The sequence below is a fragment of the Trachurus trachurus genome (assembly GCF_905171665.1).
Source record: "Trachurus trachurus genome assembly, chromosome: 17".
Classification (NCBI taxonomy): domain Eukaryota; kingdom Metazoa; phylum Chordata; class Actinopteri; order Carangiformes; family Carangidae; genus Trachurus; species Trachurus trachurus.
Window position 1 is genome coordinate 29,695,140 of NC_139900.1, and position 25,896 is coordinate 29,721,035.

The window sequence follows — 25,896 nt, forward strand, 5'->3', positions numbered from 1 at the left end:
ACACTTTTTCTTGGTTTAACATATTGTTTTTGTTTTCTGTTTTATTGTTTTTGTAAAGCACTTTGTGACTTTTTGCTGTGAAAAGTGCCATGAATTATTATTATATCTTTTGTGTTAGCTGCCTAGTTTACAAATCTGACCACAGATGATGGAGACACGGTCATGGATCAAGAAATGTTTTGGTACAAAATTTAATAAAGCTAATTTTCGATCACTAAACCCAGAAAGAAACATGGCAGAAAATATTGTTATAAATTGAATCTGTGAAAAAGTGGTTCACAATCTTGTTTTTTTGTTTTCTCCCACATTAATATGTTAGCTGTGGCTAGCTCGCAAACTGTGTTATGGGTGTTATGGGTTTCATCCGAACTGAAACCTGCTTTCCGTTGCCTATTATAAGCACAGGGGTCTTTCTGTTGCATAGTTGCTACGTTGTTGCGAGGTTATGATATAGGTTTCTTTTTTTGTTATATCTTGATCTTGATGTGTAGTTTGAACATAGCATCAGACAACAACATGGCATCATTTAGAGTCAGCTAACATTTGCATGTATGGTAACCGAACCATTGCCATGGCTACTAGCATAACTTTCAGCAGCCTAGCTTAACCAAAAGGGGGAAAACTCTCCGTTGTGTTGAAAGATATTGTGCAATGAATCTTTTTGACACCTTTGATGACAACAGCAGGTAAATTACATTGCAACTATTAAAGCAGATATCAGTGGAATGTTTTTGTTAATATAAGTCCTAAATAGTCCTATTTTCCGTCAGCAATCACTTACATGAAGTATTTCAGCCTAAACACGAGTCTCTCCGTCACTCTGCTCTGCTGTAACCCGAGGAGAAAATTTTCCTTGTGGGATACAAGTGTTATCCAATGAGGAGAGAGAACGGCATGAAGGGCTGTGTGTGCAGCCAAGGGATGCACGTGAATGTGGTGACGTAGCACGAGGACCAATTGATGCCTGACAAGGGCGGGGGCTGCTAACTCATGGTGCGTTCAAAGAAACTCGTACTTTGTGTTTTTCCTTCCTGTGAAGTCATACCAGTTCGATCTGGTACGAGTTCACGGGTCGGAAGTTACGAGTGGCCGTTATAGGGAACTTTCACAGACAACAGGATGGTAAAAACACGAGCTACGGGTTACCTGGAACGCTACCAAGTCGTAGTTGTGACTTGAAGCTGTAACTTACGGTTTCAAAAGCCTGCCTTGAACGCAGCATTAGCCGAAACGGCCGTGAAGCTGATATCTGCTTTAACTACACAATACAATAACCTGCTTTAGTTCCTCTTTAGACCCCCTCCAACTCTGGAGCAGTGTCACTAATGACTCTGTAAAGTGAGGTTTATTCTACCCTTCAAGGAGTCTTACATTTATCTTAAAAATGATCTTAGATTAGCATTAGCGCCATTAGATTATTAGATAAATGCTCCTTTTCTATGTAAACAGGCCTACACTGTGTGCGAGTTGAGTTTTTAAACATCTTTGACTTTTGTTTCTTCTCACCAGATGAGCAAGATGATAAATTGAAAACCTTTGTGCTCCAAGTCCCCGAGTTTCTCATTTTCGTCATTTGGGAAAACCTACACACATACACACACTGCCATGCACTCGAATACAGTCATGCTAATGTGATGCCAATGCATTACCCCATCAGACTGTGTTACGCATGGGCGGGTCTTATCATTCCACCCTAACTTTCAACTAAATGTGCAGAATGTTTTCCCCGTGACATTAGGGTTTGGTAATGGTTCCTTTCAGGGCCACTCTATTTTCTGAAATGAAATATTCATTCATTGGCGAGGACAGTCTTAGAGGAAGTCTGTCTGAAATGTGAATTCATGGTCCTAGCAGACATTTCTTCAATATTTGATGGGTCATCAGAGCTCTGTGTCTAATACTGCACAGTTCCTCCAAATATTCATTCTTTCGCTGTTTTGCTTCACCATACACAGCTGGTTAGATCTGCTGAGACCAAACCAAATTGGGTTTTAAAAAAATATGCACGAAGAACACCTTCCAAGATAATTCGGGAACATATCCTGGTGAAATTTTAAACATAAATCGCCCTTTTGAGCTTTTCCTTTTGCTTTTGTGACAGTGTTCTTTTTTTCTTCTTCTTTCTCAACAGGTTAACATCTCTTAAGTCCAATTCATTGTGTGAAACCATCAGCCAGTGCACACGAAATCAGCTTGATTGCATGCCAACAAGAAGATAAAAGGCTCGGAGGTGGGTACAGTAATCCAAAGAGAGCGGGTGGTCTGCTTGAAGGCATATCGTTTTTATTCTCTCATGCATATTCACTTCTAAGCCTCTGAGTATGCAGATTAGTCTTGTCTGAACAGTGGACTCTCCAATCACATCCTACTTTTGCTTCTTTTTTTCTTTCTCTCCAAATGCACCCTGCTGTGCGTGAGCGCGGGCACAATGAATGTGATGTGCGTGTGTCTGTGTGATTGTAAGTGTGTGTGTAGGGGGGATTTTTTTTGCTTGTTTGCAAGTTCGGGGGCAGGCAGGTTTGAGTGTGCACGCATGAATAAATGTTTGGGTGCGTGCGTGCGTGTGTGTGTGTGTGTGTGTGTGTTTAGGTACGTGTGTAGGTATGTGTTTGCCAGACACATGGCTTTGTCTTGTCCTGGCACCAAGCTCAGCTCACCAGATGTTCTCCTTTTTTATCATCCTCCTCTTGCACCGTGTTCTTTGAGGTTTAGGGAATCTGTGCCGCTCACATTCACACTCTGTTGTTTTGTACTGTTTTGAGAAAAAAAACGACAAGCTCTTTTTTTCATTTCTACATTAAAACATCAGTGAAATTAATGTTTGAGGTCTTCTGGTAGCAGCAATTTATTGCCTTTTTAGTTTTGAAAATTATGATATGGTTGCAGTTTGGGTTATTTTGTTTATTAATCCATTTATTCTTATTGTGAGCACCGTCACTGGTATAAACTGGATATATGTATGTTTTATAGCTTAATTGGATACCCGTCAGTAATTACCCTGGCAGCAGCTACTCTTCATGGGGTAAAATAAATAAATTACACTGCATACAGAATAAATGATACGGTTAATAATGCAAATCTCCACTCAACTCCACTTAACGCATATATATAACAAAAACCAAGTACATTAGATGCAATACATTGAACAGAACATTGGGTAATATGTTTAATGTCTTAGTGAAATGGAAGTTAGAGTGTATTTATCCTCTGTAATGTAATGGAGAGACAGGTGACAAATTATAGGAAAACATAACGAATGCAGATGCCTTCACGCAGGTGCACTGCATGGTACAATTAAGCCGTTAACATCCAGTCATGCTCTGTGGCAGGTATTGAAATGCTGATCAGGTCCAGTTGATAATTTTGTATCAAGATGGCAAGACAAAGATTTAAGTGACTTTGTAAGAGGGTTAGTTTCACTGTTTGGACACGGACGACAGGAGCTTCAGTCACAAAGGTGCTCAACTAGCTGCATTTTCAATTGGAGCAGAGAATAAAGTGACGTCTTAGATCTATGGGAATAAAATCAGTGAATAGGGTAAGAAATTGTGGTCCAAAGCATATTTAATGATCATGATGCATGTGTGGTAGTGCGTTATGTAAGAAAAATAGAAGAACCTTTTCAGGTGACTGAGTACGTCAATGCAGGATGTGATCAGACTGTGTCAACAAGAACAGTCGGTTGACGGTTATGTAGAGAGAGATATTTTTAGGACAGAGAGAGACAGTGATCTGGAAAAAAGGGATATGGTCAGGTGAGTAATTCACCACTTTTTTCACAGGTGGGCGAACGCATGTGTGGTGTACATGAAGAACGGTACAGGGTCCTACTGCAGGACATTTAGCTGTAATGCTGAGGACATTTAGCAGGTATGTTTTAGTTTGACTTGTCCCTTGCAAATCAATTCAAATCAATTCAAATTCAAACTCAATTCGTGAGTTATCACCTTTATCATATGACAAAGAAAATTATCTTCAAATGGGAGTGGTCACGTCCAAGATGACAATGACCAGCTGAACACTTAAATGATATTTTGGACCGACATGTTAAATAGTGCTGCCTGTGCACTACTGTCATCATCAAAATACTAATATGAAGGAATGTCTGAAACAATGATGTTCACCAACCAACAGACAGACACAGTTAGAGACAAGCTGGTGAAGATAGTTGAGTATTAGCAGCTCAGGAGCCAGATGTTTCCTTTAGGGAGCTGGTAGAGACCAAACGAGCTAAAAGACTGAATATCGTACCAGAAAGACTGGTGGATGTGTAAATAAACAACTATTAGGACTATAGGACTAATTTACAGGGGACCCAGGATAATATCCCTTCTTCCTTCCTCCTTGTGGCGTCCCTGCCCTTCTTCCACATGAGGTCAGAGTGCATGGTTGCATACAGAGCAGCTTCTCTAATGTTGGATTGGATGCAGCGTTTTGCTTGAGGACACTTCAGCAGAGCAGATGTGTGTGATGGGAGAGGAGGATTTGGAAATTAATTGTGTTTAATTGCATGTTTACACCCACCTGCTGTTCCAGGTGGACATTGGTGCTTCATTAGAAAGCTAGAATGAAAAGTCAGAATTGAACAACCGCTGCACCACAATGCAGCCGTGCCCACGTCAAATTAAATCAAGCTGTCACCTGGTCAGTGCCACCACCCACCAAAACACACTCACTCCCATCAACAAACACAGAGAGCTGTCAAATAAAGCACCACTTGTAATTATGGGAGGGGATGAAATTCAGATTTATTTATTCCAAAATGAAGCCTGCCGATCGACAGAGGGACAGCTCTCCTCCATCTGTCATCGTTGAAGCCACACGCGTCTGACACAGGGATTCATTCATCTTGTCGTCTTTGACAGTTGGATTTTCCCGGCGCACTCCCACCAGGAGTCGCACGGGATTTTTGGAGGCAGACTAAAAAAGAAAACACTCTGTGACAAGGAGTAGGCTCTTTATGAATGCAAATGAGTCTGGGAAAATTCACAGAGCAGCTAGCGGGCTCCAAGGCTCCGGCATCCGTCACATCTCCCCCTACCAGGCACAACCCACGCTTTGCCAAGAGGTCTGAGGGCTTACAGGGGCCCTACAGCAAGAACAGACACACTCATGGAAAAGGGCATGGAAATCCTGTGGCTGACACGCACTGCGAGTGCCACCAGTCACTATTATTTTCATGAAAATGATAAGCTTACTGTTTTTACATGCCGTCCACAGAATGGCTGCCGGGTTTGAGGTTTTATTATAAAACATTCATCTCCCCGTGCTTCTCTCTGTGGATATGTGTGTGTGTGAGGATGCGTCACTTGTATCACTTGACATTTGGCTCTCCTTTTATCCTGTTCCAAGGATAGTAAGTCAAATGCTATGTGACAGGTCAACCCCTCCATATCAGTCATCCTTCACCCTGACCCAGCCTCAGCTGCACAAAGACCCATCCACACTAAAAATGATCATTAGCTCCAAGATGCAGGCGAATCCTGCAGGGTTAAAGGCAGGGATCTGTTTACTTCAACTAACAAGGTAACGCTGCATAAAATCTCCATCCTAATCAGCCTGTTCTCAAGCCCTCAAATCGTACTTTCCTAAACAAAGGCACGAAAATAGGGGCAACATTAGCTCACCTGTATGCAGGATAAATATTCTTATGTAAACACGATTTCAAGGATCAGGTTTCAAAAAGAAGAAAGCAACAGTTTTAAGTGTGAAAGCTATCATCATGGTGCCGAGACTGAATTGAAGGGACATTACAACAGTTTGTCTCACTCAGCGATCACTTTACTTACCATGAGGGGTTACTATTTAGTGTCTCTGGAAGGAGCTTTCTATTCCTATACTCATATTATCACGGAAAAAAACATTGTTTCTCGAGCTGTGATGTACCTGCGGTGGCGCCGGAGCTGAGCCGAGGATATTCTGATCGTTCAGATTTGTTGAACTTTGACCTGAGCTGTGCTGCAGGTGATAAAAACGTGTAATAAATTGTAACTGTACCACAACAAATTAAGGCCGAATTGTGAAAATATTCCCTGGCTGAAAATATCAGATGCGGTGGCAAGGTTCGTTACAAAGACGCCGTTTGAGTCTGTGTAGTGATCTAATATTAATATTGTGGTGGTTGAAGAAATGTTATAGTCGGTAGGTTACCTGCTGGTATCCTAGTGTTTTTTGAGCTTGATACATTGTATGAAGTAAAAGTGAGTGAATATCTCCTGAGCTGATTTTCGACAGTTCTTTTAAAAATCTCTCTCTTACAATTCCTCAAAACTTTATGGAAATGCACCACTCACCCAGTGGAGCAGCCATTTAATGAGATGACTTATACCTCATTAATGACTGGGCTGCTGTGCAGCTTTTGTTTTCTACCCCAGGTTTATTTCAAGTGCCTCTTTTGCCTTCAAGCTAATCTGAAGTGCAAAGAAACTGAAACTTGTGGGTATTTAATTTAGCAGAGGTTCAAAGGAGGATGGTCAACTGAGGCAGAGCAAGGGCTTGCAAAATGCTGACTCGGCTCCTGTCGCTTAATCTATTTGAGGCGTGATTAAAGTTTAATTCGTGCCCATCTCCTAATGCTAGCCAGTGAGTGTGTTCCTCAGCAGCGGGTCGGTGAGTAGTTCCGAGCTGAGCCCAGGTCTTTTCTCTCTGGCTGGGCCTCACTTTATTCATGCCTGAGGGACGCCAGGAGCTGCAAACAACTGAATTTTTCATCAAGGTTACTTCCTGGAGAGATGTGCCATGCAGCTGCTGCTCGCTCCCTCGGTGTGTTCCTACCTCATACATAACTTACCCTGCTTTGACCTGCTGCTCTCTCTGGGAGGACTTGTTTGACCCTGGTCCAGACCGGAGAACGTGTGCCGTGGAGTCAGCATGAGTTTGTTATGAAGCTTGAGATATTGAGGTTTACGTTTCATGGTTTGTTTTCACTTCATTTTAAGCCATCCGTGTATAAGCAGTTTATTAACACTTTATAACAACATGTTGTAGTTATAGGCAGCAAACATAATATTAGTGACAACGTGTTTAACTACATTTCTTGAATCCCCAACAAAAAATGATGATAATTTAGTAACATAGTTGTAACACACTGAGAATTTTAAAATGAATCATACATTAAATAGATAATTAAACTGTAATTAACAGTCAATACTAGGGGTGGGGAAAAAAATCGATATTGCAATATATTGTTGTGCTCTCTGTCGCAATAAATAATCGATACACTGACGGCAAATATCGATATTTTGTTACAACACACGTTATGGATTTACCCCGTTGTCACCGTCAGTAGTTTTTTTTTTCACCGTCAGTACTTAATCTCTCCTGTCCTCTTTGTGGGGGCGCTAATCCGGTAAATGAGGGTAAAGTAGGCGTGAGTAGCGGCCGGTGAAGAAGACAACAGCAGAACAACAGAACAACAACAGAAGAAGAAGACCCTGTCAGTGCCCGATCCGTACCCGGAACACGATCCGTTCCAGGACGCTTCTGCGCATGCGCACGCACATGCGCACTTCCCCCTTCTTTTAGTTTACGGCAGACACCGCGGATATGCATGAAAACCATGGATGTATTATGATGAAAACAGAGACGTTCTATGAGGAAAAACACAAGCACGTCGCAACGAATTCCCCTCTGTTCTATTTCTGATTAAATTAAATGTAATGTAGACCGATCAGTTAATTATAAAACATTTATTTATTGATGTAAATGTGGTGATTTCTGCACATACAGACAGCAGCAAGTCAGCACTGCTCCTCTGACCAGCTCCTCCTGAAGCTTCACTTTTCATTTACACAAACTAATCAATGAGACCATAAATTAATCTGCTCGCTTTCTCCACCGGCATGACGACGTCTGGGTGACCGGTCGATCACCTCAGCCGGCCGGCTGCTGCCTCTGGATGAGCCGAGCAGCGAGCTAACGTTAGCTCCCGGTGGCTACTCCCAGCTCTGCTCCCAGCTAGCTCTGCACTTCTCCCAAAACCGGAGCAAACTTCCAAACAGACGTCAGTTGGATAAACTGACCACAGATTAGGACTTACTGTGACTTTCTCGCATGAAAAAATATTTAAAATTAATAAAGTGACGTTTTAACAACGCTACGGCGGACTTTTAGCTGCTCTACTGCTAGGCTATCAGTTAGCATAGCTTTGAAGCTAATGCCGTAAAACGGCGCATGCGCAGAAGCGCTGGAACGGATCGTGTTCCGGGTACGGATCGGGCACTGACAGACCCACCCGCAAGTTTCCACCAGAGTTTCCACTCTAAAGTGTGGACCGTTAATATAATACATCCATGGTGTGCACCCACTTTGGCTTTTACGAAACAGATGACAGGAGAACACTGGATAAAGAATATAATCTGCAAGAACTGTTTTGCGAAGGTAAAATATACAGCAACCACACAGACAGGCGTATGTGTCTCTCTGTGTGTGAGTTACTACGGTTACCGCGGCGCTCCCGTCCCCCGGACATTTCTGCAGCTGGATTCACATGATCCGGTCTGAGACAGGAGTCGTCCCACTGCGTCTGCACGTCACACCGGCGGTCGTACATTTGTAGGAGGAAGTTGTAGTTGCTGTTGTTGCCGTTGTGCACGACGTAGAGCTGCCGCTTCCACTAGCGAGTTTTTTTTTTTTTTTTTCCCAATCGCCCGTTCATTCAGCCTGGTGAGGGGGGGGGTGGGGGTGGGGCGCTGTCTTGTAATGTTACAGAAAACCTGCATGTTTTTTCTCCTCATGTCCTACACTAGAGAACTTGTTCTTCTTATCACCAAAGAGGCTGCTCTCTCTCTGACAGCTGATTTTTAAATACCATGAATGAAGGTATTGCTCTGATGAAGGTCGTTTGAGACCGAAAGCTTAGCCTTTAATAAAGTGAAATTGCATAGATCCAAGTGTGCGGAGATCTTTCTCTTCAGTTTGGACACTTTTTGATACCTCCAGCACCTTGGCAGAGAGCCAGCCGGGTGAAGCGGCAGCTCCCTTTTTGCATAAATACCATGAATGGAAAATTACATAAAACAAGTTGCTACTGACTTTTCAGTATCATAAAGCACTGTCCTGGTTTACATAAGACATGTTATTAATGTTCATGCACTTTAATGTCTCCAGCTGTACAGTGTTTATTCATTTGCACATTGTACGAAGTTTTGGAATAAATGCATGAGACTTTTTCCTTTTTATGTTTTTTTTTCATTCACATATATCGTGATATATCGTTGATGAAATTTCTTGCAATATATCGAATATCGCAGATATCGTGTATCGTGATATTATCATTATCGCGGGCCAAATATTGCCACAGTATCGAATCGTGAGTTACCCATATCGTCCCACCCCTAGTCAATACATATGTAATAGATGCTTCAAAAGAGGAGTTTAAATAGTTAACCAATACATGTTTAAAATGTCCTCATATTTGATTACAACTACATTTATAGACCATTTTCCAAATGGTTATGCTGCTTATAAAGTGTCTTTATCTTTATTTTTCACAAACACCATCCAGACACCTGGCATGAGACCTCATATTGCTTCAGTTTATGTGATTCAAAAAGCCTGTCATTTTCCAATCATAAATGCATTATATACTTTGGTAAACTCTGCCTTCTTCCATATTTATCAGAGCAGCCTCACTGGATAATGGTAAACACAACACAACTCAACAAACCCAACTAGTTCACATCTCTGTTGGGAATACTGACATGTTTGGCATTAACATTTTAAGTCTCTGAAAAACAACTCTGCAACTTCTGGAGAAAAACATCTTCTATTTATAAGAATATTTTTACATCAAAATTCATTTGCAATTATAATCAAATCCCATTTATTCTTTTTTTGTGGGATTATTAATGCTGCAACAACACATTTGGTTTAAATTGAAGGAAAAATGCGATGTCAGATGATTTTTTTTGCCCCCTTTCATTAAGGCTGCAAATGCTGATTTTTCTGAAATACAGAAACCAAAGCCATAAATAAGGTTTTATTTATTCTATTCAGAGTTTACATACCCAAAATCATCCAAGCAATAAGGTCAATTTTTGTCTGTTGGTTCACAGTGGAGCTTTGAGCAAAAATAAAGAGCTCATTAAATCATATTTCACACTAATCAATGCAACCTTGATTTTCAAATCAAACTAAGAAGACTAATGTGTGTGAGCTATAGATGAGGATCTGTAGAGCCAACCTCACACCAGAATGTGTTTTGTTATTCACTGTTTGGGTGAAAAAAATAAGAAGAAAAATATCCGTCGTGTCTGCTGATGAGCACCGTGAGCTATGTTTACAGCTGAGCCACCACCACCTTCTCTGTCAGAACGACACAACGCGAAGATAATCCTCCATCATTATGACCCTGTTAAAACAGGAATAAAATAAAGCAGGACGGCTGTTGGACTGCAGACTTTCATCTCAGGGCTGTGCTGTGCAGTCTTGCAGCTCCTGAGTGTCAGACATTATCACCGCCACTACCCTCAACCTCACCCTGCCCCTTGTGACAATTACTGCCCTACCTCCCTATTCAGCACGTAATGAGAAAACTGACTGATCGATTTCTGTCCGGCCAGTAAAAGAAGGGAAGGAGGCATTTGGATATAGTGCAGACCAGACTCGGAGGCGTACAACTGCAGCAGATCTATAAAGTTATTTAGCTTCTTTTTTTTCTTTTTTTTTTTAAATGTTGAGTGTTAATGGGAGAGGATTTTGTGATTACAGGAATTAGAGCAGCAACTAACAGTTATTTTCATTATTGATAAATCTTTCAGTTAAGTTATGAATCATTTAGTCTGTGGAATGTCACATCACAGTTTCTGAAAGCCCAAGTGACACATTCATATTGCATGTTTTGACTGACCAATAATCAGTCCCACAAAAGACTAAAACAAACATTCACATTTTAGCTGATGCTGGAACAAGTGGAAAAGAATTGACTACAGATTTTTCCCTCCTATAACACTATAAGACTAATGATAGACCTTTTAAAAATGGATCAAAGCCAATGCAGCAGAGTGTACCATGTTTTATTCTCCTTCCTTTCCAATACTTGGTGCCTAATATTAGCCCCAGTACAGCTCAGTATGCAACAGTTCGGCTTGGAAATTCAGGTGTGTTATTATTCTGGTAGCGGCTAATGTAGTCTCCAGTTACTTGCCTCAAGCGGAGATGAGCAGCAGGCTATGGAGTTCACATCTTTTCTAACTCTGCACCCCCAGATTTTAATACTGACCGACTTGTGACTGTGTGGTGCAGTTTCCCCATTGACTGTTGATCCTTCAAAAATGAATTGGTGTAAACAGTTTTCTATTGGAGGAAGTTACAGCCTTCAGTGTTGCCGCCTTTGTCGGCAAATTCAGAGGCCGAGGTGAAGGAGAAGGAGGACCTAGCAACAAGTCTAGACACAATAAGATCTTGTGTTGCTTCTAACTTTCTCTGTGAAGTAAATATAGCAGAAATCGCAACACAGCATCACAACACAGTGTTACATTAGCCTGTTATGTGACACTTGATTTTGTCCGATGACTTTGTGGCTGTAAAATCTGGATCTTAGCGGTGCAGAGCAGCAGCTTGGAGGTTAACGTAATCTGCACGTTTTGATGACTGTTTTATACTTGTTCCATTGAATGTAAACCTTTGCAGTAAAAACAACCTGGCTGACACTATAGGCAGAATGCAAATGCAACATAGGTTGTTACATCAGTTTCACACATTGTACATATGTGGCCTTGTTTCCTATTTTCAAGGCTGTAGTCTTCAAACGCAGTCAGCGTCGACTAAAATGACATCGCTTGAAGAAATCCGTCATTTTTTTCACAGCTCCCTCTGGAGCCATAAAAGACTTTATATGTTTTCACATATGCAGTAGTCGTGCCCCCCAAGACCTGTAAACCCGTAGACTCTGATGGTTTGTTGGTGGACTTCGCCTTTAATCAATCAAGTGGTTGTAGCTCAATTACCAAATTACAAGTCAGATTACTAATATGCCTTGTTTGATGCCAAGAATGTCAGGATGTCTTAATACAAAGTCTGGTTTACATTCATGACAACTGTTGTGGTCCTGTGTGCAACATAAGGCTAGTAAAAAAAAAAAAAAAAAAAAAGCTTCCCTCAAAGTGCTGTGTGTTCCAATAAATTCATCTTGATTTATTTATCCCTTTGACTGATTGCATGAATGTAAATATTCAGCAGGAAAATATATTGTCTGGGTGACAGAGTATCTTTTCCAAGCGCCACCATGCTGTCCTGTAGGGTCAGAGCTCCACTGCCACTCACAATTATTTATTAGGCTACATATTCACTCTCTATCCATCACAGTATCGCCACCCGGCCCGGTCACATCTCTTTATGTTTATTACAGTGTCCCACCTTCCCGAGGAGGATGATTGACGTTTTCGGAGAGGACCGAGGTGGGACTTGCGCGCTCCTTCTTCTCCAATCGTGGCTCGAGGGGCGGAGGCTTTTCATCCATACTCTGATTATGAGTCAGTTACCAGACATAAGCGAAACAATAACAGTTGGTGGTTACTTTGTGTCCAAAACCTTCACTGGCAAGTTGAGTCTTAAGCGCGTTTTGGCGCATCAAGCTGTCGACTACATCGGAGGTTTTATGAGAAGAGCACAACGCGCTCCACTTTTAATCAGATTAGGAGCCTTTAATGTTCAATCCTGTTTTTTTTTTCCTTCCCTACAGTAGCGGTGCAGGAGTGGCCAAAGCCAAAAGCAGCGATTCAGATCAGATTTCACCTAAACCAGCTGGGAGAGAGCCCGAAGAGAGAGCAAGCAGAGAGAGGGTTTGTGTCAGTCTCCCTCCTCCCAAATCCAGAAAAGCTTACCAAGGAAAAAGGAGGAGTGTCGGGGCTGAGAGAGAGAGAGACGCAGAGGAATCCAGAGGAATTTCCGAGGATATTTTTCTCTTCCCTTTCCCCCCCCTCCTCTTGATATTAAAATTTAAAAAAAGTTGGAGGCGAGGCAGCAGGGACCGTGGTCAAGGATGGACGACCAGCCGCGGTTGATGCACTCCCACGGGGTAGGCATGGCCGGACACCCCGGCCTGGCGCAGCATATGCAGGATGGCACGGCGGGTACGGACGGAGAGGGAAGAAAGCAGGACATCGGAGACATATTACAGCAAATAATGACCATCACAGACCAAAGCCTAGACGAAGCACAGGCCAGGTGAGAATACGCTAAAAGAAAATACTTGTATTATTAATCGAAGAGAGGAAATATTCAGCAATGTTGTTGGGGATGGAGAGGGGAGATAACACTGTGGTTTGCATCAAGACTGTCTCTAAATGAAGGCAATTACGCCCACTGAAGTGCCGTGACTGCGCGAAAGCGAATAATAATATTAAAAAAAAAACCTAGAAACTTGTCACGATTCAGATTTGATTATTTCCAACAACTTTTGTGTTAATATTTTTAATCAAACCCATTAATTATCGGTTGATTAATTGAGATTAAGATCATCTGTGTGGATGGTTTTTCTTTTAAACTCCGGAGCAGTTGGCAGCTCAGTTTCACTGAGACTCTTCTGCCTCCTTACAGAGGAGCTTACATTATAATCCTGGGCTACAAGAACATGTTGCAGATCATTTCCTTTAGTTTTAACCCACTGCACTATTAATAATGACCCACTATGTGATGCAAAGTAAATCTGAGGCTTGTTGTGCAGTTGTAGTGTGGCTGTGTGGATTTTAGTTTCATGTTATGTTGTAAGAAAAGTCTTGTTTTAAAGTCTCCCATTGAGTATGAATAAGGAGAAATAATTAAAGTTAAAGACTATTCCTATAAACCATCTTCTATGCATTGGCTCCTGAAAGGTTTATACAATATCCAGCTGTTTCTGACAGTAGAGACAAAAATCTGGGGATACTGAATGTTCATACTTGGTGATTTCAGATTGGACCAGTCTTATAAGTAGCTTGATCACTGTTGCCACTTGTTTGAATATTGATCTGGAAAGCGGTGTCCTGTCCTCTTTTTAGGAAACATGCACTGAATTGCCACAGAATGAAACCTGCTCTCTTCAATGTCTTGTGTGAAATAAAGGAGAAAACAGGTAAGTTATGTTTCACACTTTCCTTTGTGTGCTGGATTTGTTCTTTTCTTCTCTTACTTGCATTTACTCACAGGACTGATGAGAGAATTCAAAATCTGCCCTTGGTAATTGGTGGATTTTTCTAAATTGTGAAAACAGGTCACGGCCATCTAGATATTCCTCTCGTGAGCCACTGTAAATTTTAGTATTTCTTTTCTCTGTGATTTACAACACGTTAACAAACGTCACACAGCATGCATGTGAACCGCTCTGGCCCCAGAAGAGGTGCTGTCATTGGACAGGAGTGTTTTCATGTCGACATTTGGGCCTTTCTGGGGCTGCCCCCCCTCCCCTTCCCTCCCTCCCCCCCACCCTTTCTCTTGTCTCTTGTTTTCCTTGGCCGAGTTCGATGGTGTTTGCTAAGTGAGCTGTTTTACATGCAGAGGCAGGTCAGAGGGATTTTTCTGTTTATGTTTGCAACCAGGGTCAAAGTCATGAAAAGGAATGTGTGAATTATTAGTCGCTTAACAGCAGATTAAAAGAAGAGCAGCTCACATGACGAAAGCCTGTGAATATTCTCAGAGGGATGTGGCGGAGCGCTGCTTTTCAAGGGAGGAAATAAAACAAAATATCCAATATAACCTTATCTGTGAACACAACTTTGAAGCAGTCGCTGAGATTATTGAGAGAGCCTTGTCACTTTGTCTGCTGGTGTTGTTGCACTGCAGTCATGTAGACAGTTGAAAATAAACACAGGGCTCGTGTGAAGGCAATACCATTTCCTTTAATTTAACACAAACTCTTATCCACTGACATTTTATTCTTGTGAGTCAGAAATTGGCACAGGTTTCCCAGCCCCCCCCCTAAACCCCCCTCCCAAAAAAAGCAGACGCTTTGGGATTTTCACCAGATTTATAAAGGTTAAAGAGTGCAGTCTGTGAGGAGGAAGCTATAGTAGGTATGGGGCCCTGTTTCTAAATTGCAAGCCTTGGAAAGTGAAAAGTGAGAGAGTAATGCCTGGCTCTTTGTAAACTGTCTGGCGTCTCCCTGGGTTCAACCAGAGTTCGTTTCCAAAAAGAAGAACAAAGTGACTTGGACCTTTTCCTGGCTTTTCCCCCTGCCTCTCTTCTCTTCCCACCGTTCTTGGCAACCAGGGCTTCACAGAGCTTCTGATGAGAGAGGCTCCCCTCAGCCTGCAAATTCTCTCCCCCTCTGTTTAGGACCAAGTTTGGAAATGAACATATTTCAACCTAGTTTATGTTTTCTCCTGTTTCATTTATTGAATCGGTTATTTTTCCCTACAAGCGTAGCTGAAATAAAAAATAAAAAAAACATGCTCTGAACCACAAATCGGCAACAAATAAATACCAGGTCTGTTTTTGTGAAGACAGAAAAGCTTTTTAAAGTTAAGAATAACCCAAACAATTTGCGAGAGACTCACGACTTAATGGCTGCCTCACTGTGTCCTCCCTGTCTGCGTTTGAAGAGCTGAGCTGCGGTTCATCTTCGCCCATAGGAGGCTTGTGCAGACGAAACTGAAAATCCTTTCACTGCAGTGACAGAGAAAATGACTCAAACCTTCACCATGGCATTTACAGCCAAATGTGCTGAGTGCAGTGTATGCGAGTGGAGTACAGCCTGTAATTTGTCAGGTCTTTTTTATATTCTTTATAAAGAGTCAGCTTCTCCTTGCTTTTTTACATTGTTGCAGTCAGAGTGTCTTTGGGAAGAAGTGCAAGCAGGAGGGAGACAAGTACAGCTGTTCAGATTTGAAGCAGCCCCTTCTCTTCGACCTTTCGCTGAAGAGAGGAAACATTTCTTTAGATCGTATATCATTTGTTGCATGTTAGTTATTCACATGCAGGTTGCATGTTGCATGTTACTCCCACCCCTCACCCCTCCCCTCCATGGTATATCAGTGGTGTGTGAGTGTTGACAGCAGCAATATGGGACATTGCAGCAGTGAGGTGTCCATTGGCAAGCAGCTGACAAACAAGGCGGGAGCGCATGCCAATAGTGGATAGAGCACAAGTTAACTGATGACCCCACCCCACCCCACTCCCTGTATATTTGTGTCGGGGTCGGGCCCGTGTCACGGCGGGAGAGAGTATTTAGCAAGCTTAAACAAGCTCAGATTCGCACGCCGGCTTATGGAGGAACCAGGGACAGAGGCTTGTGTTACCACTCACAGACGTTCCTCTCGGTCGCCAGTGTTGTATTTCACGAAAACGTTTACCCTGTCTACCGCCCCCCCGCCCCCCCCCCCCCCCCCCCCCTCGCCACTTTTTTTTTTTTTTTTTTTTTCAAACTATCATCATTGTTTCTACAGTTCCTGCAGAGCACTTAAGAATTTGTTTTCCTGTGCTTGCTTCACATCCTGTGAAGAGAGTTGGACGGCGTCTTTGTTTGTGTGGAACCATTACGGCGAGGGAAGCTGGCACGTACAGGTTGACTAAGTAAGAGAAGCCAGACACCAAGTCAGTGTTTCTGGGTGTCAGATTTCAGGCCTACTCTCCTCTCTCTTCCTCTCTCTTCCTCTCTCTCTCTCTCCCTCTCGCTCTGTGTCTCTCTATCTGTGGGCCTGGGACTGTTTCGTCAGGCCACTCTGTGTCAACAGCCTCACATTACCCCCATGCAGGCTCGGGTTAGATGGAGAGCTCCTGCATGACTAATGTGATCAGACGGATAATGCATTACACCGCTTGAACTTATCAAAGCTGGAGACTTGCTGAATCAGTCGGTCCCGCTAACTGTGCTAACGCTCCCCTCCCTCCCTGAAGCCTTGTGCTGCTAATTAGACATGTACACATATTTTTACATAATAACAGTTGTGATCTGGTCACTCTCAAGGTCCTTGTCAGGCCTCGTGAATGAAAAGACATTTCTGTCGAGTGCTGCCTTGTTGGTATAGAGCTACAGCTTATTTTCATTATTGACTAGTCTAATGATTTCTTTTTTTTAGATTTAATGATAAATTCTCTACTACTAAGAAATGCAAAAAGCAAATGGACATCACTGTTATCAAAACAACTGTCCAAAACCCAAAGATCATCAGTTTACTTCAATTTAAAATCATATGAAAGAGAAAAGCAGCTAATGCTCACATGTGTCAAGCTCTAGTTTAAAACACTGACTAGATTTACAATCTTTCAAAAGCACTTTCTGATGAATCAAATTCTCCTTTGAGCTCTAATTAGTGCACTTGAGGTAAATGTAAAAGTGTCAAATAGCTATTTATGTTATTTTCTGTGCCATTAACATTAAACGTTGATGGAGGTACTAGTTGAGCTCCCATGAAGCGGTGGATAGACTGGTCACTATGGCTCCCAGTGCTGCTGTTTTTCAGTATTTAATTGACATGGCTGTCCATGATGAGTTCAGGGGTTAGTGTTGCCTCTCTTTGTTACCCTCCTCTCATCTCCAGTGACAGATGGAGGCATTAGTCTCCAATGTGGCGCTGTCCTGAAACTAATGGCTATGTCCTTGGTTTCCCCGCACTAGCCGGGAGACTGTATATCTGTCCCCAGCTTGGAAGTGCCGAAGCAGCAGTTTATCCCCCCATGTTTTAGTTTCCACGGAAATAAGGCTGAACAGGACCCTGTCTGTTCTCTCATAAATAACTTCAAATAAATAACTTCAAAACGAGTGCGAAGTTTTTCCTGAGAAAATGTTGCTGGCCTTTGATTTGTGAGTTTATAGGAAACTCTTCCTGCACTTACCAGAAATGTTCATCTAAGTGAATAAGAATAAACATGTAATATATTTTTATAAGTAGTCGGAGCGGGTATGTGCTGATTGTGAGTTTATCTTTGCTTTTAAAGTGAGTTATATCTATAACATAAATGGACTGGGTTCTCTTTTTATCCACTGACATTTCCTCTTTATTCATATTTATATTTCCTGCACTATCAGCGCACTTCAGAAGCAACAGCAAGTATTTTTGCTGTTCCCTGTCCTCTGATATAAACTCACTTGCAATTAGGACAGCTAATATATTATGCAAATGTTGACTGGCTTAATTGAGACATGTTAATCATGTTTTAAGAGGCTAATTACAGCCCTGTATATCTGAGGTGGGAGTAGTAATTAGCCGTGATAACGGATCTGGCTGTAGAATGGTCATATTCTGTGTGTCGACGTATGGCGAGGGAGTGTGTGTGTGCATGCACGAGCGTGCGTACGAGTGTGTGCGCATGTGTTTGAGAGGCACAGGCAGGTCGCTAGGTGTAGTCTTGTGTTTGTTTTTGCTTGCTTTTTGGCAGGGAGAGCAGCTATTTTCTGCCTTTAAACTTTGTATTTCACTTCCTGTTGCCCTTCTTTTGCATACGACGAGTGTGCATCTATGTTTGTTTACTTCTTCTGACAACATTTTTTCCCTGCGCATACATTTTTCACAAGTCACCTTCATGAAAACTGCAAGGAAGACAGAGAATTGGAGATCTATCAGTTAACCTATTCAAATAAAACATGAAGGCATTGCATCTCTATCTATAGTTTCTTCCCTGCACTTCTCAATTTAGTTATCTGATGGAGCAGCACTGGTCATTCTGCACGCTGGGCTTTTATACAAGGCTGTGTTCTTAGTTTTCTGACAGAGATCATATTCTGATCCATTACGCTAAGAATGCCTTCCCACTTATCGAATATAAAATTGCTTTAGAGAGGAAATTTGCTCTATGGCAGAGTGGAGTTTCTTTTTTATCAGATGTTTGTCTCTGGAGCAGCTTTTACTGTCTACAAAACAGCTCCGGTGACATTATTGCAGTTGCAATTGCCTCAGCCATTGTTTTTCTTATTGGTGCTGTTTGGATTTGATTGGATTTTCCACAGTCTTATGGAATTGCTTCACGCAGCAGGACTGGTGGATGCGTATATCCTCATATTGTTGGAGTTGAAACACCTGCAGATCTTATTACTGATATGTTCATGGGGCTCCTACTGTGTACTCCAACTACTGCTGAATATTACGACTGTTTAGTTTATCGTTTTTCACGAGGAGTTAAAATCTGTGTGGTTACATCCACGCATCGCCACCCCCTCCCTCCCTCCTCTGTTTGACCACGGAGACATGTCCTTTCTTATATCAAAAATATTACTTGTACATTCAGACTTTCTTTGGCACTTTGATGGTCGTGGTTGCCCCGGTGGTTGATAACCTTTAATTCGAGGTGCAGGATCTCATTTCTCTGGCACCCTGCCACTACGATGTAAGTGGCATGTTGGCACTGTGCTGGATTTGTACAAAGGACCCCCCCACCCCACATACACACTCCACCCGCCCCCACCCCCACTAGACTTCGATGAACAGTCAAACATAAAATGGCAAGCGCTCTTCCCTGGCTGACTTAGTAAAAATGACATAAATTAATACATGCTGCTTAAACAGGACCAAGATTAATGGTTGCCTTTCGCAGCGGCTTAGATCCACTGTCAGTTGCTGCTCGCTGCCCAGATGGAATCAACACCAATCAATGAGGCTGCCCGACTCTCCCTGGATATCTGCTTAGGATGTTGAGTGGGACACACACACACGCACGCACGCACACACACAAACATCTGAATATATACTGTACATGCAGGCACATTTAGACACATAGGGGGGGGGGGAATAGATGAATTGCAGCCTCATTGACACAATATTTTTGCTCCTCTCTCCCTCTCCCCTGCTCCTCTCGTCCTCTCCATATAAACTCAAAGGCATATCCTGTATTACTTCCCATACAGTGGGATGTTCAATCAGGTGCCACAAAGTCAGATGGGGAAGAGCAGCGAGGCTGATGGCTCAGTAGTGATTGGATGTTTCAATTACTGATAGTAATGCCATGGTGTAGTGAGTCATGCAGTGCAGATAGCACCATTTATTTTAATCAGGACAGGGGAGAGATGGGTGTGGATGTGTCTCCCTCGTTTCAGAGTAGTTTCACATTTAGATGCAGGGGAGTGTGTGCACTCTCTCTCTCTTTTACTCTATCTCTGTCTTTTTTTTTTTTTTCGCACACAAACACAGACACACACACACTCATATACACACATGATCAGGTGGATTTAGAGTGGAGGAGAGGTTGCCGTGGGTAACGCATAGCGACAAGGTACTCTCTCGGTGAGCTATTCTAATTTATGTTAATAAACCTTGCCGTTGCCGTGAGAGACAAAGAGGCCACAGATGAGCCTTGGTAACCTCAGCACCTTCACTGGAAGGAAAAGGCACAGACAAAGAACAATGCAGACACACACACACATACACACACACACACACACACACACACACACACACACATAGACAGACACGCACACCCTCAGAGAGAAAAAGAAGAGATATTGAACTGCAGAGAAAGACACAAATACTGTCGCGGAGAGCGATGATAAATTTAGCCACACAAAGAGTTGTTTTTGTGGCTGCAAAATCAAACAGCCTCATGCTGGCAATCTTCAGTGTGGTGTGTGGTGTCTACTATTTCTGTGTGTGTGACAAGAGTGTGTGTTAGAGGGGCAGGAATAGGCAGGCAGGCAGGCAGGCAGTCTCTTGGGATTGTTGCTGCTAATTCTGTGGGACCTACAGAGACACGGGGTGCTGTAGTTTTGGATCACTTCCCGGGGCAGATGTGACACCACAGGTAGCATTTAGCACAGTGGGAAGAGAGCACGAGTGTTAGCAGAGGTCAGCACTTGGCCTGGCTGCCTGGCAGTGGAAAGACCATCTCAGAGAGACTGATAAGGGCACTTAAAATCTGCTTCTGAAGTAGTGTGGGCTGTTAGGCAAAAAGCTAAAACACCCTCAGGATGTATGAATCAACAAAATATCCACGATATACAGCACGACACTTCTCATAGGTTTTATCTGCAGTGCTCCATTAAAGTGGTGGAAGACTTACAATTAAGCCAGATCTGCCATCAGGGTGATTTTGCTTGTTTCCCATGCAAATCTAATTGTTTTTTTCTTTTCTTTTTAATCTCATTTAACTCAATTTTGCATCAGAAACAATAGATTTTCCACCAGCCTGTTAACTTTACATGTTATTAGATAATAAGTTATTATGGGAGGCATACATACCCTATATTAAATGTGTAATGATCAGACTGTTACATTTCTAGTGCCTTATGCAGCCAAACTTTAAAATGCATAGCCTACTCTTAGTTCTGACGTCAAACAAGGTAAAATATGTAAACAGTTTTTTTTTCTCCAGTAGCAGCAATGAGGATTGATAATGCAGCGATGCCTCCTTGCTGGCTCCCTGTACTGTAGATATCTGTATCCCAACCCAAAGAGTGAAAGCTGTGGGTTTCCTCAGTGCCTTCTGTCTGCCAGCTTGCCTTTGGCGGTGTTAGTTCTGGACAGTTAACTCCTACTGAAATTATGTTAATTGCTGTCATTTTCTTTTTTCTACTTGAGCATAATCAGCAAATTATATACTTCTGTTCATTTATTACCAAGCCACTTCTAACGGAGCTTTTACCCTTCAAAGACCAAAAAGTTAGGAGGTAGTTTGCTCTTATGATTTGTGTATACACGAGGGTTTATTTGTGGTATCAGCAATTTGTCGTTTTGGGTTAAGTCTGTCATTCTACTTGATGTGCAACGCCATAAAAAGTTTCTGAAGTGGTAAACACATAAATTTGACATAAAAGTACCACAGTGTATTGGCACATTGACTGTCCATTAAAATGTATCAATAGCAAAGGATTGAACACAATGAAGACCTGAAACATGTTTTATGAAAATATAGAAAACCTTAATCTGTTGTTATTGATTCTATGTGAGGTCGATGGTAGTTTTTTTTGTTGTTGTTGTTGTTGTTGTGTGGTCTTACTTTTTTATTTAATTATTTATATAAATGATATAGTGCTTATAATGTTATTATTGTCACTTTATGCTCTCTTGTAAAGCGACAGTTTTTTTTATGCAATCGGCCCATTTGTCACCTGTATGTGCATACATAATAGACAGTAACATACCAATAAAATCAAAATAACTAAATGAGTTGTATGATATGAAAATAGCCCAGTTTAATGGTGAATTTTGCTTAAGGGCTTCTCAAGGGATCTTAGAATTTGCATTTGTGTAAATGACCAAACACACACACAGGTATGCATGCAATCACAGTGTACACACACAAACACTGTATGAACACAGCGTGCATTAGCTACACTGTGCGACCTTCTGAACTGTTGTAAATACAACAACAACAACAACAACTGACATCTTCAGAACTGCTGTGTTTTACTGTTTCACCACAGGAAGTCTAGTGCGTTGATTTAGACGACTAAAGACCAGAGTGCTCCTTCTACATTGAAGCTGCTTCACACGACCTGATAACATGTAATTGGACAAATGTAGCCGGCTCTCAGTCAAACGGCGCCGTCACAGAGCAGGGTGTGTGTGGGTGTCAGGGCCACGTTTAAGTTCACGTTGAGCCTGGCTGCTGTCGTGTCTTCGCTCGTGCTTTCACGAAACCTGAATCGACGACCCTGCATGTGACTCCACGCACACGCCTCGAGGCGAGTGGCTCTTCTTCTTCTTCTTCTATTATATTTTATTTGGCTTGCTGGCACCCACCTTGTAGCCTGTTTTATTGGACATGTCCTTCAGCACCGTGTTTAGCAGTCTCCTCCCCTAAACACATAAAATTCCTTTATGTTCCTATTACTTGAGTTTATGAAGAGCGTCTTCACCCCCCTCCCTGCCAATAAGATCATATTGATAGATTGATATTGGGAGAGCTGTAGTGTGATAAAGGCGTGGGGGTTAAGAGCTTCTTGGATAGTTTAACCTTGATAAAACAGTTGTTTCAGTGAGGCTGATTTTGCCCCATCCGTCTTCATCTGTCAGGGCCCCGCTGAAGTATGCAAATGAAGGCAGTAGAGGGAAGCGCCGTGTGCGGTTAAATGGGGCGTTGCGAATGTGCGGTGTACCGCGCCGACGGGGTGATACTACTTACTGTCCAAATTTAGTGTGTCTCTTCTGAAACCCCCCACCCCACCACCACCACCGCCACCACCACCACTCTCCCATCACCGGCAGCACCCATCCACCACCTCCCCCCCTCCACCCCCACCCCTTTCCTTTTTGTCAGCATTTCAAGAATATATACAGCAGCCCTGAGAGGAACTGTGGCCTCTCGTAAAATGATTACAGCCGTGGCAGCAGCAAAGCGGTTTACGCTTGTATGTTTTATATTATTATAGATTTTAATGTTTTTTGAGCTGGAATGCAGTGCCTCCAGAACAGTGTGTTATCCCTTTATTTGTGTCTTTGTGCGCGCCGTATCTGTATTTACATGTTGCGGCGGGTTTTATTGCATTCTCCAGCCATACATTTTAGAATATGCCTGTTTATTGCGCTAATTAGTAAGTCTGGAGGTGTAAGGGTAATAATCTTTATGATAATAACTGTTTATGCTTTAACACTGCTCTCCATTCACAGTTTACGTTGCTTGGGCAGCTTCATTTGCCTGATTAGTTTTGTACCTACTCAGCAGCATTAGGGATATTTTTTTTCTCGTGTGTGTGTGTGTGTCTGTGTGTGTGTGTTTGATTCTCTCATTTATCTCATGTGCCGGCATATTGATTGATTCCCCCGCTCACTCATTATTTTGTTCTGTTCTTCACAACTCATTTTCAGAGAGGGGGCCAGCACTGAGGCCAGAAACAGATACCATGTCTCCTCTCTGCTGTCTGACTAGCCACCACACACATAAAGCTGTCAATCAGGAGCTTTCCTGCCTGCCCTTTGTTATGGAACGCCAGCTCTGTGGGTGGGTCCTCTGGGTGATAGATGGCTCGGAGAGCCTATCGGACTGCAAGAAGCATCCATCTCTGTCTGGAGCCTGTTAAACAAGCTTGGGAAAGCAGCCATGTAGTCCTAACCACCACTGGCCTCCACTAAAAAAACCCATTAACATTAATGAAGGATAGCTTTAAAAGTTCTTCAGTAATAGGCTTGAATTGGATTTATGAGTCAGATAGTTTGCCAGAGAGTACGTCATGAAAAGTGTCACTGGTAGATAAATGGAAATGAGCATTTGAAAGGTCTTGGGACACTGTTTCAGCAAGGATTTCAGCTCAGCTTGGAAACATTTCTTTCTCTTACCCCTCAATCATTTCTTCCTTCCAGCTCTAAAATCAAGCAGCAGCTTCAGAGTGGCTGTGAAGGAAAGCAAGGTGTTTGATGTTTTAAGTGACTGCAAAGATAAAGCTGCTCATCTTACATACAGTGCTGCAGCTTCAAGAGAAAAAAAATAAGTTCTTAATACTTTTTTTTTTAAAGACCTTTCATCCAAGGTGGCACTGACCATTTCAATATCGTGCAACTACCACTTTACCTGTCTGCAAGGTCCCTATGGATGGCTGATGTGAAACTGCCATTAGCCAGCCAATTCCTCAGCCACAGATTACTGTGCCAGTACGTGGTAATCACAATGTTGAAAAAGGTCTGATTGCACTCCATCCAACCTACAAAGTGTGGCATAAATGGGTTTTTCGAAGGGTCTGCAGTTGGTTGTTGGTGTGTCATCATAGTGCATTAAGACTGTCAGAGGCAAAATGGCAGTTTTTGAAACCTCTTTCGTTTTGTGTGAATGTTAAAAGGATGCAGAAATACACTCGGGCCGAGCGAGAAAAAACAAGGCCACAGAGAGATTGTTCGGTCAAAGCACCTCGTGATGCCATTCGCTCTCTTTTTTTGTGCTTCCACTAGATGTATATTTATTTTAAATATTTCGAATTTCACGGATCTCCCCTCTGTCTTGGTTTCTCCCTCTGCCTTTTCTCTCCTCTCCTCCCGTCTCTTAGCTACTCTGCTAACCTCTGATGTCATTAGCGTTGGAGGGAGGTTGAGGGGAGAGAGGGGTTGCTATTCTTAATGAATTCCGCTGTGTCTTTGCACTCCCCCACCTAGTTAACCCTACCCCCCTCCAATGCTCAAGGTGTCAAATTAGAGCAGCTGGAAAAGGGGAGAACAAGGAGATGGGCAAGGTACATCTCACCCCACCTCATTTCCTCACTCTCCTTCAAATCACCTAATACAACATGATATTCATGAATAGTATCCATGTAACACCTATGCAAAAGTGGGTGGATGCACTTCACATGTTCACTTTAATGATTAAAGAGCGAGTGGTGGAGTTAATAACACGTTTCTGTGCACTGAAGATACAGTTAAAGGATGAATTCACCATCAGGTAACTGTTATACAGCATCATCAGTCTGCAGAGCCTCTACTTAAATAAACGTAATACAACCATTGTAAAAAGAAAAACCCACTTTATTACAAATAACAATCTGTCACTCTACATTTTTAAAATGCATAAGTATAAGCAAAATGCATTTAAATAAACACAAGTATATCTAACAGAATAGCCCATGTCAGCAATATACTAGAATATACATATTGTATTACTAGATGTATTAAATTCATTTGTTAATTCTGTATATTTTATATACTGTTGATTAGTGTAATCTACTGTAGTGGATCAAAGGCTTTTTTATAATGTAGCAGTGCACATGTTACATTCTTTGGTGAGTCGTGAGCATTTTCAGGACTTATAGCCTTGTACAAACATCTCAAATAAGAAAAAGAGCAAAAGAAAAAAATGTAAATATGAAACGGAAGAATGAGTGTCTTTCTTCTTTCCTGTCACGTCAATCGTCTTGTGACCCCTCAGGCTTATTCAGTGACCCACTGCAGAGGCGCCAGTGCTTATGTAGGAAACCACTAGTCTATAAAATTAAATTATACATACTGTATATCTGTTAAATAACTGGAGCAAACCCATTTCACCTCAGAGATTCAGTGCATTAGATATATTGACGTGATTAGAGTAAAATACTCACATGTCACAGAAATAGCTTGGAAATACCCGAAGTAG

The 25,896-nt window shown here is 42.2% G+C and overlaps 1 protein-coding gene across 2 annotated transcripts in view; it reads left to right on the forward strand.

Annotated features, from left to right (window-relative positions):
- Window positions 1–12,486: 12,486 nt before the first annotated feature.
- The window catches only part of pbx1a (pre-B-cell leukemia homeobox 1a), a 54,062-nt gene continuing 40,652 nt past the window's right edge, over window positions 12,487–25,896 (forward strand). For both annotated transcript variants that reach the window (XM_083991941.1, XM_083991942.1), the window contains exons 1-2: window positions 12,487–13,167; window positions 13,980–14,053. In XM_083991941.1, coding sequence (XP_083848067.1) covers window positions 12,983–13,167; window positions 13,980–14,053 — 259 coding nt within the window. In that variant the 5' untranslated portion in view covers window positions 12,487–12,982. The remainder of the gene's footprint in view (window positions 13,168–13,979; window positions 14,054–25,896) is intronic.